General features: G+C 43.9%; 1 protein-coding gene across 1 annotated transcript in view; it reads right to left on the minus strand.

Annotated features, from left to right (window-relative positions):
• The window catches only part of LOC142803016 (ubiquitin-protein ligase E3B-like), a 141298-nt gene that overhangs the window by 46931 nt on the left and 78348 nt on the right, over positions 1–16019 (minus strand). The window contains exons 18-24 of the mRNA XM_075888114.1: positions 15613–15712; positions 14118–14237; positions 13581–13658; positions 8178–8276; positions 7375–7482; positions 6012–6149; positions 3692–3816 (exon numbers count right to left, since the gene is read on the minus strand). Coding sequence (XP_075744229.1) covers positions 3692–3816; positions 6012–6149; positions 7375–7482; positions 8178–8276; positions 13581–13658; positions 14118–14237; positions 15613–15712 — 768 coding nt within the window. The remainder of the gene's footprint in view (positions 1–3691; positions 3817–6011; positions 6150–7374; positions 7483–8177; positions 8277–13580; positions 13659–14117; positions 14238–15612; positions 15713–16019) is intronic.

Here is a 16019-nt window from a genome sequence, read left to right on the forward strand (position 1 = left end):
GAACAACCAAGACACTTAAAGACTAAAGAGATAGAAAACCTATTCAGTCCAAAGTTCTTGGAACCAAAGTCTAGATGATACTCTTCCGAGAATCACTCACTCAAAGTCCAGCGTTGTTGTCGTTCCGCAGCCCTCGAAGTTTCTCTCCCACGAAACCTCCCGTCTTCAATTGGCCACTCTTCAAACTTCAACTTCTTCGCCGGAACACGTCGGCTTCACACCCGCAGCTGTTGCCACGCGTCCTCGCTCGATAGCGGTAAACACACGCTCTTGCCTGTAGCTCGAGCCTTCACCCCTCAGGTGGAAATCCTCTTCATCTCCGGCTTCGTCCCTACGGACCAAAACCTTCGCCGACTACACGGCGGAATCCCTACGCACTCTGGCGCTCACTTCCGTCTCCTCCTGATCTCTCATCTCGGCTGCTCGGTTAAATACTTTGCGCGCGACATTCCAGACGCTTCTCGTCATTTCGTCGGCGCGATACGCAGCGAAGGCTGGGAAGAGGGCGAGACGGTTGGAAAGCCCTCCGCAACCGATGAGTCAACTTGGTATGACCACGTCCCTTTCGTTCTGGAAAAATCGAGTGCTTGCTCGGCCGCCGTTGTGGGGTGAGGAGGTTCGTCGGTGAAGCCACGCTTCTGCGGGGAGAGCGCGCGCCCAGGGAGCCTTGGCTGTTTGTTTTCTTTTTTTTTTTCTTTTGACCTCGCGGCGTTTCTCCCGCCCGTTATCGCAAGAATTTGGCGGCGCGCCCATTTTTAGCGCTCGTTCTGTGACAGTATTCAATGCGAAGATTTTGGCGACTTGGCGACAAGTGAACTTATGACTCTTGACAAGCGCAAAAGGGCAATGACGCAACGTAGAAACAGGTACACAGGACAGGCGCTAGGACAGGCACCTCTCTTCCTCATGTGATTGTTGATTTATGCTGATAAAGGTGCACAAATTCAGCGGTCAGAGGCTGCAAATGTAAAGCTGCAAACACAAGCTTTTTTTAGAAAAGGTATTGCCTGTGCAGCTAGATAGAGTAACACAAGAAGCTTGTGAGGCATCGTAGCGATTATACAAACAGCCTCCGCTGAATTTTGCCACCGCCGTCATGTCCCAGATGTGTTTGTGTACTTACATAGGTAAAAAAGGCATACCGAAAAAGCAATCAGCATAAAAAATTTTACAAAGAGAAATATCTAGATTTGAATCAGCGAACCCTTGCTCCACAGCAAGCTGCGCTAGCCAACACAGCCATGCTACTGCCGGTGATAAAACGGCGAGCTATTCATGTGCGCCATTCTCCACTTCGGTATGGAAATCGCGGAACAGCTTGAGCGCATTCTCTATCAACAACGCTTTTACATTTTCTTTCAAGTTGAAAACTGCCCTTGAGATGGTCACGAAACAGTGGCCCCATTCTGTACGACTTATGATGTGCAAGAGAGAAAAGGAACGCTGGGCATGCTTGCTGTTAGACGCCACCCCGTGGCAGAAGACGCAGAGGGGTCATTTCATTCATTTCATTTCTTTTATTGATACTGTCAGCCCTTTCCGGGCTATAACAGGAGTGGAGTTGTTTCTTATAAAACAGAAATGTGCATAAGAGAAACATAAGAAAAAGAACCTTCACTACTGGAACAAATCATTTCAGAGCACATACAATAAATATATCATAATGGGTCATTCCACGTGCCGCAGTTTAACATAAAAATAATAAAACGGCGGCTTCTGCATTGCAGACATTTGTGGCGTGTCTCTCAAGTACAATCACGTATGCAGTTTGACAGTCGATAGTTCACACTTGTCTTGCGTATACCTATGCATTTTTTTCGAGCGTCCTTCTCTGTGCTGCAAAGGTGTGCTGAATGTATCGAGCTGCCTGTCGTTCTTCATGTGATATTCTAATTTATTGCTATCACATTCGTTACTTCGCACTAGCGGCAAAACTGTGGCTTTTTTTTTAGGCTGATCACACTCGCATGCAACATGCTTTCTGTACAGTAAAAGCTCATTAACTCGGATCTCACGGGACCGGAGAAAATGTCCGAGTTAACCGAATTCCGAATTATCGAATGGACCATGAAAACAAAAGGAAAACGTACACGGCACAGACAAACCTTTATTTCTGAAAAAACTGCGTTATTTTTGCCTGCCTCGCCGTCGGAATATCTGACAGAACGATCTTATTTAACCCACCCATCAGGTGGTGGTGCGCACGTTCACTGTCACGAGAACAAACGCAGAACTCCTCGAGGACAGCGAGGGCTTCGGCGGCCTCCTGCACGGTGCGGCGACGTCGCGTCGGCTCATTACGTCTTTCAATATCATAACCTTTCTTTCAAGATCATTTGCTGGCTGCTATGGCCGCTTAACTCCTGTGACGGTCGCCATGAAGCGCAACGGCGGCGACAACGTGCACAAACACAGCCGCAACATGCGAAGCCACAACACAAAGAACCGAGACACGAAGTAGTACACTAGTAGGCGTAGCATGGGCGAAGCGAGCAGCTGTTAGTAGACACTGGAAGAGCCGGTGGCCCAAGCCAACGCCCCCTCTATTTAGATGCCTGCCGCATGAGAAGAAAAACAGCTGCCACACCCTTTCCCTCCTTCATTTTAGAATGTTCTCGGTCGCTAGCGTCACTTGTGGCAAACGGTGCAACAACGCAACACTTAGCATAGCCTCCGAAGCAGTGATGTACAGTTGCAGGCCTCGAACAACTCTCAACTGACGCGCCCCTATGGGCCGCTGATGAAAAACATTTAGCTGGTACCGCCTGCCGCCGTTATGATAGTGTTGGTCGCGAGTGCCACTGCGCGTGCTTGCTCAAAACTGAAGGCAGGTCAACTCCGCTGCGAGCGCGAACCTTTCTTCAGGCATATTTCTAGAGAAGGCGTTGCCCAAGCACTTCCGCCAGGTGGTGACTAGCGCCACCTAGCCACTTCCCCCTCATTCACTATCATCATCGTTCTATTCTGCTGCAGTTCGCTCGGTTTCGGTTTCTCCAAAACGCCGGTTCTGCCGTCGGTTACGGCAAGCAGTGCTTGAGCCTACAAGCGGCCAAGATCGCGCGACTCTGGAGTCCCGATAGCCCTCTCCGGAGTTGTCCGAGATAACCGGTGCACAGCTAAATCCCTCCGAATTAATAAGCATTTGACCTCATTGAAATATACACAGTATTGCCGGGACAGCGCCACGAGTCCGAGTTAGCCGAATTCCCGAGTTAACGAGGTCTAGATAAACGAGCTTTTACTGTATTTGTAAGGCTGTACAAATGTTGTCGAGTAGCTTTGCTAGCAAAAAAGTATGCCGACACGCTTCTATCACGTATCGGCGTATTTTCAAATAGGAAATAGTGGACTCTGAAAATGTCATCATTCTTGGCGCATGGTAAAACCATGGTCTTTTCCTTTGAACGCTCTAATACTAGAGAGAATGCCAGGTTTTACTCGGGAGTTCCAACCATAGGACTATATTTTTTTCTTTTTCAGAGTCACTTCTGCGATTTTGCACGCATCACTGCAAAGCAGAAAACTGACCCATCTTAGAAAAATTGTTCCTGTTCACTTGAATTTTAATTAATCTCACATTTTCTCTGAACAGGGCAAGGACAAACTATGTGGTAAACTGAATAATGTACCAGATAGCCCCAGTACAAAAGCTTCGTCAAAATGAATAAATAAGCAGCAATTCGCCACTTGCTTGTTCTCATTCGTGACCGGTATGGCCTTGCCGCCTGGCACCAGCTCGTGAGTGACCAACTTGCCCATGCAGTCCTCATTCAGAGAGAAGGTCAGGTCAAGGTCCTGCACGTCCCCTTCGTAGTGCTGCACACACAGACCCACGAGAACACGAAAATTAAAGCTGGCCACGGACCATCAAAAGGCACTGCTCACACAATGAGATATCGGGTTTTCGTGCCTAAAAGCATTACGAGGGTCAAGACATCAGTTTGCTGTGCTTTGGTAGTGCCTGTACAATATAACCTAGTTATAAATAGGTCCTGTCCTACACGAAAATACATTGGATATAGTATCTGGTACATGATGAAAATGAGGGTTGCAAGTTGTAATCTTTGAGACTAAGTCCACTAGAGATTGAACAGAAGGTCAAGGACAAATTTAAACAGATAAACAAATTTTGAAGAATTAGGCAGCATGTTACTTTAACGTTTGAAGATTAAATCATTACGCACACTTGGTAAAAAAAAAACAGCAGGAAGGGGAAGATGAAAGCTTGCGATGAAAAAAATCGGTAAACAGGAGTCATGAGCTGGAACCAACACACACCCCAGTGAACGAATTTCTCATGCAAACTTCATGTTGGATTAAGTTATAGAATCGGGAAGAAGACTTGTAGCACGACACAACTGGCCACAGTGTGAGAGACACATATTAAATTACCTTGACATTCTCAGTCAGTCACGTTGCAGGGCATGTGCTTTGAGGTGGCCAAGTTTAGTACAACCATTTATTATTCAACTGCATTCAAAATTAAAGAATACAGGCAGAATCTCATTAGCGACTTGAAGTGACGCAAAGCGTTGCATTTTACTTCAGGCAGTGGCTTCGCGTGGCATTGGCACGCTGTCTTCGCGTGGCATTGGCATGGCGTCTTATATGTTCTCTCTAATATGTGCCAATGTTTCATCTCTGCAGCACTCAAGCACTTATCATGGTACAGCATCTGGAATGCTGGCCCATAGCACATGCATTCCTTGACTACTGAAACACTTTATTCAAATTTTTTTATCACTGGCTTAACAGAAAAAACTAAACAAAAGACATTTCTCCAGCTGCACGGGTGGCATCGTCAGTACAGAAAAGGCATCAGATCAGCAAATACATCACACTTATATCTTGCCATAAACATCCGGCAGAAAGCCACGATTACTATTGCATGCAGATTGATTATGATGAATGAACCATGATTCCACAAATTTTCTTGCGCCCCATCGTTGCTCTCGCGCCAGCGTTTTTGCATTATTGAGCTCAAACACGTGTCCTTTCGTCAGGCAATGGTCAATTAATTCTGTCTTAGCTCGTGTTTAAATGTGTGGCTTTCGTAATGTCCCTCGCGTGTTCCTTGAGGCGGATTGACGTCATCACTCCATCTCGCCGATCTAAGTGGCATCACAGTAGATGCAGCCGACGTTGTATATAACTCCGCTCTGTTCGTCCAGGGGGGGAGGGTGCAGTCGTTTGGTTTCAGAACACATTTGCCAGGGTGCGCATGGGCTTAAAAACAGTACGAACACCCAAAGGCCATCCAAAGAAGTAAAGCTAAGAACAAATAAACTTGAAGATGAACTCGCCACGCTTTTGGAACATCTTTTCTACTGAAAGGTGTTTTTGATATTTGGCATTTGAAGCTTACAGACTTTGAATTTTCCTGACATGTACAGTCCTTTCTGATGGCTTTACATTAGCTTATATTCGTCTTTCATGAATAACAACAAAGATTTCACAGAATGCTATTTTGCAACATTTTTTTTTTTTTTTGCACAGCAGCTACAATGCATTCGTGTTGGTCACTCATGTTCATATTCTGCGACCACAACTACGCAGAGTGGTAGTGAAAACACTCGCATTCCAAGAGTGAGGGCTTGATCTAAACTGAAGTACCGGAGTGAAAGCTTATTTTGTCTTATTCATTTATCCTTTTACAGCAGAGGTCATGTTATACGACAGACACAAAAATAAATATTAACGCAAGGATTAAAATGATGAGCACAAGAAAGGAGAATAAAAAGAGCCCTAGTTTTTGTCTCCTCCCTTGTGCTGTTTTATTTCTTGAGCTAATAATTCTTGGCCAATTATGCCTGCCAACTAGCCAAAAAAAATTAATTCTTTTACAGACAGACAGTATTTTAATTGAGTCAGCAAGAAATTGCTTAAGCATTTATGTATTACAACTACCAGTGATATTTATTGTGACATGTGAAGCACTTAATGTAGGCAATCATTTCATACATCCTTATTTCAAATGTTAAAGTTTTAATGTACATAAAATGCGTGAGTACCTTGACACAGGTTAGGCTCCTGTAGAGATCAGCATCTAGAGAAGGCAGCTCGTCGATAGAGCTGTATAGAGCACTGTGCTGGTGACCCAGCAGTTGGCTCAGGAAGAAGGACGCAAATGGCACATCCACCACTATGCCCTGCACATGAGTGATTTATTGTCAGTTCCTAACGTCCCACGCCAACGTGCAATGGTACGCTTCTGCAATGAGTAAATAGGGTGTCTTCTAGTCACTCAACTACACTCAGACCTCAACGTGCCATCTTACATGAAAATAGCATCATTATATCCGACAATTCATTGTAAGGTTTAATTCAAACACCATATTTCTTGCAAGACTATTTTTGTTTACTTCATTACAACTTATATTTCCTTATATCTGAGTTCGAAAAGATTTGAGGTACGAATATATGCTTGTAATGAATTTTCAATTATAATGAAGTACCGTCAATCTGAAATGAGGCATTGTTAAAATGAGCTTTAAGTGTACATGAATCTATAACACCCATTCTGTTACCAGGGTTTGCCACCAGAGCCACTCCCTGTCATGTATATACCTGACGTACTACTTTTCTTTCTCTTCACCCCACTGTGCAATGCTCTCTGCTTACCTTTTTTTCTTTCTCCATGGTAGGAAATCAACATTCACCCTCGTGTTTAGCATTTAGAGAGTGTGCACACAACATGCACGCAAGTGTTAGGAGGCATACAGTTTCCCAATGATACACTAGCAAGAACTATGGTGCCAGAGTCAATGGGAGCTGCAACACATGGCGCTTCAGCCAATATGCAAATGTGGCCAATACAAGAATTTGTCTAAGCTTCGTTCTTTCGAATCCCTGTGTGTGGATAGGAGCCACTTTTTCACTGGACAAATTTTAGCAAAATGTTCAGCAGTTCCACTTCACCATCTTAACTTTTTAGGCTCACCAAATTATATCAGCTCACGAAGTTTGCATAGATCCATTCTTCTATCTAAAACAAATGCCAAAACCCAACAAGCAATGCCATAAGAGTGCTCAAAGCAGCAATCCGAAACTTCAAGCAAATCCATGTATTGTGCTTTGCTCCCACGATGGATGAACAATCGGAGTGCCGGAGTACCCTCTAGGTTATTAGAAGGAAACTACGGCAGAAGGGTGAATGATTCCTTTGCTTGGCCATTAAAGTGAGCATAACACTGAAAGTCCATTTACATCACTTCATCATATCCGTAGCAGAACAAGCCATGCATTTTCACATGCTCTAACAAAATCTGCACAGTCGTGCATCAGCAAGACAGCGTGATGGTGACGACAGCATGAATGTGCCTCGAGCATCTAACCAATTGTTGTAACAATAAAATTCCGACCACAATGCCTCACCTCGTAGACGGCCTTCCCAAGCATCTTGCCCACAAACTCAAATAAGGACAAGTGATTTTCGTGAATGTAAGAGGTTGGTGATGGATACAGCCGCTGCTCGGAGGTGGCCTGCAATGACAAAAACAGGGAGACGGTCTTACAGCGGCGAAATAATGCTTAAAAGGTAGACTGTGCATAGCTAAAAAATTAAACATTTACGCAGCCGTAATTCCCATATTTCGTGCAATGCAACAGCCGAAAAGTACCGCAAAAACACAATTTGGACCTGCTTTGACCTAGTTATGGCGTAACCCTGAAGATGAATGGATGTGGAGCTACGAGCCAGAATATGCAAAGCAACGGCTCGCATGACCCTTTGGCTCACATTGTCTAAAATCACGATGGTCGATATTTCTGTGTGTTGTAATTTGAGGAGGACGCAAACCAGACGAAGTTGACAGCAGTGGCTTACTACTTTTATTCGACAGATCAACGGCATCTCAGTACGAGACGCACAACACAAGACCACGATTAAGAAAGTTGCCAGGTTTCTTTTTAGCCTGCACACATGTGCTACATCATGCACACGTGGATAGGTGCACAAGTAGACTGAAGCAGAAGTGGCTGTACAAACCGGTCTTATCAACAGAGAGCATCCAGCTTGTGCATTATCGAGCAGCCTCGTTGGACAGAAGTATTTGGATGCAACACTGGGAATACGCAGAAACACCTCACAGTAAACTAAGCAGCAAATAAATATTTATATTGTATTTCATTGCCATTAGCATGCTGCAGTGAACTAATATGAGATAAGCATCACTTACCCGGAACAGATTGAGGGAAGGGTCAAACACCCTCTTGATCGTCTCCTCCAGAAACTCTTTGAAAACACCATCCTGGTCAATGCCAGCTTCATCTAGTCCCTGCAGTGCAATGAACATAATGAGGCATTGCGTAATAATTATAAGCAATGATAATGCAGCAAATATTACCAGCAAATTTGTGATATGTCCAGGTAAAGCACGTGTACTAGCACTAGAAGCATAAATTCAAATCCGGTAATATTGTGGTGACATGAATCTCAAGGGGAAAGTACCAATATTTGTGTCACTGATACATACACCAACCAAACTCGTTTTCAAACCACAACATATGCACAAAACATTTATTGCCATCAAGAAATCGGGCATGTCTTGCCAAACACACGCAAACAGACCAACAAGAGACTGTGCAGCTTCCACAAATTCGCGCGTCAAGGTGCACGTAAGGCCGGAAAACTATGTGCGTCAAAGCCCACATTTGGCTTTTGGTGTTCCACCATAGTTTTGTGCTTTTTTAGGACTTTATTGCCTTTAATTCACCGCTATTTTAGGCACATACCTTTTCAACTGCGTAGTTGCTATTATTGATCGCATCAACAGCAACTGCACCTTTGTTCACAGCAATTGCAGTGAATGATACAGTCGAACCCTGCTACAACGAAACAGACGGGGCACGAAAAAAATTGCGTTAAAGCGAAAATTTCGTTGTAGTGAAATAAAAAAATATATCTCATCTGGGCTACCAAAACAAAGGAACTTTTATTTTCAAGATGTCCGCTGTTTCCTATTCTTTCCCAGCAGCGTCACGACGTGATTCTCGCCCATGCATAGTGAGGCCATAGTGAAAAGGACGCTGAAACAACGCCTAAACCGCCTTCATGAACGAACCAAACAGTTGCATTAACACATTAACACCAGCAGCTGTCCGCTGCTGGTGTTAATGGCACTTTGCTTGGCCACGAAGGCCCTTTGCATGGCTACGGGCACTTTGCATGGCCACGAAGGCCCACTTTTATGTTAAACGAATGTATTAGTACCTTCAGACCGATTCATCATTTTTTAAGTTTAAAAGCTTGTTATACTGGCTTATATGTTCTAAGTAAAGTAAATTAAATAATGCAACATAATATACAGGTGATCACTTGCATTCTATTAGAAGTCAAATACGTACTGCTGTTATTCAAGGTTGCTTCTACTTCCTTTAAACCAAAAGGAATGGCATTCGCAGAGGTCTTGTTTCAGATTTAGAATATATATATATATATATATTGTGCAGGTTAGTTGGGTCATGACAAATATGGTCACTTTTATATATACTATACAATATAGACTATTGAATTTGATACATAATTGTTTGAACGAATTATTCACTCTGAATTGACTTCAAGTACGCTTCGAACTTAAAATTTACTATTCGCACAACTCTATTATGTCACTACGGTTGCAACAAGCAACTTTAGCTCTCAGTGAGCATTGGATGGACATGTATTTTTGGAGTTTTGCTGCTGCCATACACGATCATGTGGGTAGCAAATGCAGTTAGGTGCACTGGGCACGCACATAGGTGCAATGCATCAGGACCAAGCTGCTTTCGGCCATCGCATGACAGTTTCGGCACCCATAATTGTGTCACCCGCCTCAATGGGAAGAAATGTTTGAATCATCTGAATTTCGGCCCAATCAATACAACAGAATTTGGCCAGAGAACTTATCGAATTCGTATGAGCTCAAATTTTGTATTAGCTCAGTTTATATCATTAAACTTCAACTGAACAAATCATTCGAGAATGACTACGACGCATCTTTGCACCTTCAGCTCCGCCTACATTAGCAAAATTTGATTCATCCAAGGTGAAAAAGTGCTACACCACGCTCATGGAAGATCTGAGTGGTTGTTTTCAAATGTTCCAGAGTGCTCTATGACATGCATCCTATTCAACTCTTGGGAACCAAGGCCTTTTAACAAATGTGGTAAGCCCATTCAGAGAAGCAAGCTCCACCTTAAAGCCCTCTGAAGCACTACGAGAACTTTAATCTACACCACATGGAGTTCCGGCGACCTGGCTTCTTCAGCCTTCATGGTCACCATGATGCCAGCCAAGGCCACAGTGGAATGTGTGCCATTCTTTGGTGCCTGCACACCTTTCTTGCTTTCAAAGGGCAATGCACTGTCGTGCTTCCCATCTCAGCCTCCGAATAACTTGTCTAGCAGCGGCACGTTTGGTTCTACACTTTCTCTGACCAAGATACATAGCAGGCTGATAATAACAATTCAAGGGGTTTTACAGTCAAACCTCAATATATCCAACACGGATATATCGAATTATTGCCTATATTGAACGGTTCCTATATCACGCAGGGAATCGCATGCATTATTGATTCTTTATTTCGAACAAAGTTTGACATATAATGGATATATCGAACTCAGCCACCCCAAACCGCCCGCGCTCCATTGACAGGCGGCGAGCTTTCCCGCAACTCTCGAAAGTAGCGGTAGAGCGGCGGGCGTTTACTAATGCTGCACACATCGATGGCACCGAGAGCGCCACTTTAACGTAGCGGCGTATGCGCGCCGCATCCTTGCGGTAGAGGTTCTTGATTGAGGAAAGTGAAGAGAAAAGCGTGGAGCTGTTATTTTCTTTCAATACGAAGGCACCGACACGGCTTCGCACGGGGGAAGGGAGAGTGGGAGGTGAAGATTGAGGAGGAAAGCATAGGAGGGAAAGGACGCAGGCGACTGTCTCGGACGCGGCCCGCACTGCCGCCGGGAAAGGAAAATAGTCAGGCGAGCCGGCATGGGCGCGCCATGTGCCCGCTTTACACCCGAACTCACGCCGCAGCCTTGCAGCTTGCAGTCGTTGCAGTCTCTATAGTGTCAACGGCACACTGCGCACTTGTTGCAAGCTCCTCCCTTGTAGCATCGGCAGGCATCGGTCTTTGTTCTCACAGTGTTTGTGCGTTTGGAGTTAGGCCTGTCGCGCACTGTGGTGCGCGACAGGCCTAACTCCGAACGGCTGAGCTCACGGATGTGGAGATTGTCGCCAAAGCTACTGATGAGCAGCCAAATGAAGACTTTGCCGAGGTGGATCCCGCAAGCGCTAATGGTGCCCCGCTCCCGACATCAGCTGAGGCCGTAGCTGCCTTGGCCCTTGTGCGCCGCCACTGCAGCGCGATTGAAGGCACCAGCCTATCACTTATGGATCGCCTGGACTATATTGAGGACCCAGTCGTCAAACACGCTATGGCCAACAAAAAGCAGGCTACTCTTTTTCAATATTTTAAACCAACACAATAAATACTATGTTTGAATCTTCAAGTGAGTATTTACTGCACCACGCTTGAACGGTTTGTTGGTTGTTTTCAGCAAGCTGTTGACGCATTTTTTTCGTGATTTTTTATATCGAATTCTGGATATATCGAACTTTTTCGCGATCGCCGCGCCGTTCGATATATCGAGGTTCGACTGTACCATACTTAGTTGTATAGTTCACGTGCCCCCAGTATTTTTTCAGCTTTATGACGAAAAAAATTTACTCATTGCGCTCCTCGACCCGGCCGAGCCAATTCGCCGGCACACGCACAAAGACTTTGGACCTTTGGACGGACACCCTACCGATCAGGCAAGCGCAGCCAAATTGGTTGCAAGTGCGAAGTCCCTTCTTCCAAGGACTTTCCCCGAGCTAGGGTTCAATAGAATACCGTGCACTAAGACTCAAACCTGTTGACGGTTCGCCGAAGCTGCTCGAGCATTCACCCTCCTTTATCTCTCCATCTCTACCATAGTGAGAATGCACGCTAACGTCACAGCATGACGAACTTTCGTCACCAGAGGTATGTGAGGGCCTGTTGGGCCTGTTGCGCCAACAGTTCCTCTCGTTTCCTGCCTCCCTGCTGCAACACACGCTCAATTGATTTAGGCAGTTTAGGTTTCACTATCCATCCGTCGTGTTCTTAGTGTTCCCTTACGAAGGCCTACAGTATTTATATATATGGCAAAATTCAAGCTCGTTGTTATGAAGTTTTCTAAGTAAAACTGGAATAGTGCCACCGCCAAGCACTTCAGTGTGAAGTTGTTATGATGTGTGACGATAGGCGCGATCGGTATGGGAGAAAGCAAAAAAGTGTGTGCTTGCTAATACAAGTTTCCTTCCGCTGAAAAAGGCCTTGCCAATAATGTGCAAACGCTCAGGTTTTCCAGTATCACCCTCTTGCGGGACCTAGTTTCTTTCAGCATTGCTGAGAAGAGCTTCAAGAAAATGAGACAATCCTATGCGCTGGGCAGGACCGAGGGCGACGCTCTTGGGTAGGGAGGTGACAGCGGCTGTGACGATGATTCTCAATCGAACCTCTCGATACACGATTCCGACTAGACCACGCATGACCGGATTGACTGGTTAGAGTACGTGCTAATTTTGTTAAATAAACAAGTATACTACCTTCTCAATGCTCCAATTTATTTTATATTTTCTTTAATGCGTATGCTGCACGCATCAGGACTATCGTCCATTATTTCGTATGCGTTCGTAAAATCCTTGCATTATTTGCCCACCCCCTTCTTGAGCCTCGAAATTGTGAAAAAAAGTGCACAAATTATGCATGTAAATACAGTATATGCCAGAACCACAATACGAGTATGAAACGCCTCAGAGGAGGGAAACTCCAGATTAAATTTTGAAAGCTTGGGATACTTACACGAGCAACAAATGCAAAGTACATCAGTGCAAAAGTGTACTTGGCATTGTCGCGATTAAATTCAGAGCACTGTGCCAGCTGTACTGCAGCAGCTGTTAACACTTGCATGCTGGTATCGTACTAAAAAAATGTTTTGATTGACCTGAGTACATTTAAAACAAAGTTGCGAGGATGACTAAGCAAAAAAAAATGCAATGAGCAGCTTGAGGGGAACTTGGCCACCTGATACACTGGAAAGCTTCACAGCAGTCAATCAGATGCACACCATACACATAATGCATGAATTAAATAAGACAGTGCACAACAACAGTAAGATTTAATACACCAGGTTACTGTGGAACGTGGGTCATTGTGGCTATTTAAAGTGTAACAGGCATTTTGACCAGTTTTATTCTTTTTCTTCTCTCTCTCTTTTTTTGCTCTTTATTATTAGACTGCTGCTGGCAGGATAATGTACAAAAGTGCCTGGAACACTAAAAAAACAAGTCCCCAAAAACTTGAGAAAGCAAGGGCAGAAGCCCTCTCATAAAAGAATGCTACAGTGTAACAATAAATCAGTTGAGACTGATAAGTTCCCCTCCGAGAGCTCTACTACATCACCATATGTTCATTATTAATATCCTACATTCATGATTATTACAGGTGCAATATCAGATTGAGAAAAAGTGTCCTACGAGGTCCTTTTTTTTAACTCATGTTTCCTCTGCTACTGACCTGTTCATTGATGAAGCGCACCCTGATGACACCTTTGAGACCTTGCGTGGGCAACATGGCCAACTGCTGATAACCATCCTGAGAGGCAAAAAGAAAACAAGAATAAAGAATACATATAACAGTTCACAGTACACCTAGATACCAAAGCAACTTGCCTGCCCCGTTATGTCCAACTCCAAGTGTTTTTATACATTTTTTATTCTCTAAATTATCATTTTCAGATTTCTATACCTGAAAAACTTAAAAGTGCCTACACAGGCACACTGACTGTCATTCCTGATGAACAACAACACAGAGAAATATTCTTCTACATGTATATATTTTTAATACTACATGTATTGCAAGACTATTTTTCATTTACTATGTTATAACCAGCATTTTGTTATATCCGAGTTCCTTGTATCTAGGTGCAAGTGTACCAACAGACTAGCCACAATTCAGGCATGCATCCACACTAATAACCATGACAATGCTAAAAGATGAGGCAAGCAAGGTCTTTGTGGCTCAAGCGTGCATCGCGAACTGTGGCATACCAACCTCGACAATGCGTGTCCTGTGCACGGTGATGAGCGTGGACTGGGAAAGCGCACACGCAGACTCGGTCAGGCCTAGCACAGTCTTCTCGTTGGTCACGTATTTTCGAAATAGGACCACCCTCTGCGAGCACATTCACAAGAAATTTGGCATGAGCCAAGAATGTACCGAGGCAAACAAATAAAGTTCCTTTTTAGCGTGTTCCAACAATGTAATGATAAAAAAAAGAAATTGCTAGGTCTGTGTAAGCACCACTTTCTTAGATCGAAGCAGTCAGAACAAACGATGGTCAGTCTAGAAAAATTTCTCAATTGAATTTGGATACACACGGAACAGTGCTGTGCAGTGTCCACTTCTCGTCTTCATCCGCATCAATCGTGCTGTTAGCCTCAGTGAATCTGCACCAACTCGCGCAGTAGTCCAATCAATCAGCTTCCTACTAGCAGTATTTGAATAACAGAAGGATGTCACTTATAAGCAGTAATATGTGTTCTGGGCTTAAAACTTCCCTTGTTTATGTCATATAAGGCTGTGCAATATATTAAAAAAAAATGAGTCAGGATGCTGTTGCTGATGCTGTTGCACAAGAATGCTAATAACCCTTGAACAGATGGTTTCACGGTATAACGACCCTACACTGCAGCGAAACCACCTTTTCAGGCAGGCTACACATGCTAAAAAGTGTTTAGTTGTTTGTTTTGAATACTTCAAAATTTTGGAAATACCGATTGCCAATCTGGACTAAGCTGAATCCAGATCAGGTGCTCCTACATGGTCCTATATAGTTACATCTGGCTCCCAGATCGCAATTTGATCAACGCTTACGTCACACTTGATCCGGATAAATTTGGACTGCACTACAGCGACAATCGTTGATTGCAATCAAAAGTGCCATGTGGCAATAGCATGAAATCCCTCTTTGTATTCAACAATATGATCTTTTAAGGCTTGCACCATCGATCGTGCATCTCAAAAGTGCTCAACATTATAAAAGTTGCCATTCACAAAGTGATAGAAAGACATTATTTATAATAAACAAAGGGTTCTTTTTTTATTACCCAGCTAATCAATTTAGCAACAGTTGTTCGGTTTTAAGCAACAGTAAACTTCAGATACTTTCAATTACTGGTGGTCCACTTTAACTTCATTATAACAGAGGTATGCAAGTGCAAACATTTTATTAACCCATAGAGGCAACAGTTTCAGAAGAAAGTGTCATTAAAAAAACTTCTTGCAATTTCTACAGTGAAAGAAAAAATTTGTTTGCTTGATTTCCAAGCTTCTGACAGTACCCCATACGAGCAAACTTGACATCGTGCTGAGTGCCACCACCTTCACAATAGCCAACACAGTACGGCAACTACACTCCAGAAAGTTATCGGTGCTATGCTTAATTCTTGTATAGGCAACGAGATATTGTTACAACAAAAAGGCAAGACAATCGCAATGAAGCCAACGAAATGAATGCTCAAAACGTGCCATCCAAACAAGCACTGACCTCCTTGTGTGGAATGATGTGGGGCACCTTCTGCAGCAGGACCTGCGCTGCCTTCTTGCCCTTCTCGAGGTCGCTCATGAACGTGCTCACCTTGACGTCCCTGCAAAAGCCAATGGATATTAACTAAACTACAACAATTGGAGATCAGCAAAGTTCTCACATGGTTACAAGGCACGCAGCAGTGGGAAAGCCCAGATTACTTCTGAATACACGGGTTTTCCTGACCCCCTCACGTATCCCACATAATCGTGGGCCCTTGATGTGAATTTTATTGTGTGAGTGGTTGATGAGTGTCTTTTTGTGTGTTGTAGTATGCTACAATGCATTAGGTACAAAATATGTTTTTACACTGCTTTTTTCAGTCAATCAATTAATCAATCAATTTGATTAGTGGCATCAAAAGTGCA

The sequence above is a fragment of the Rhipicephalus microplus genome, chromosome 3, assembly GCF_043290135.1.
Source record: "Rhipicephalus microplus isolate Deutch F79 chromosome 3, USDA_Rmic, whole genome shotgun sequence".
NCBI classification, from domain to species: Eukaryota; Metazoa; Arthropoda; class Arachnida; order Ixodida; family Ixodidae; genus Rhipicephalus; species Rhipicephalus microplus.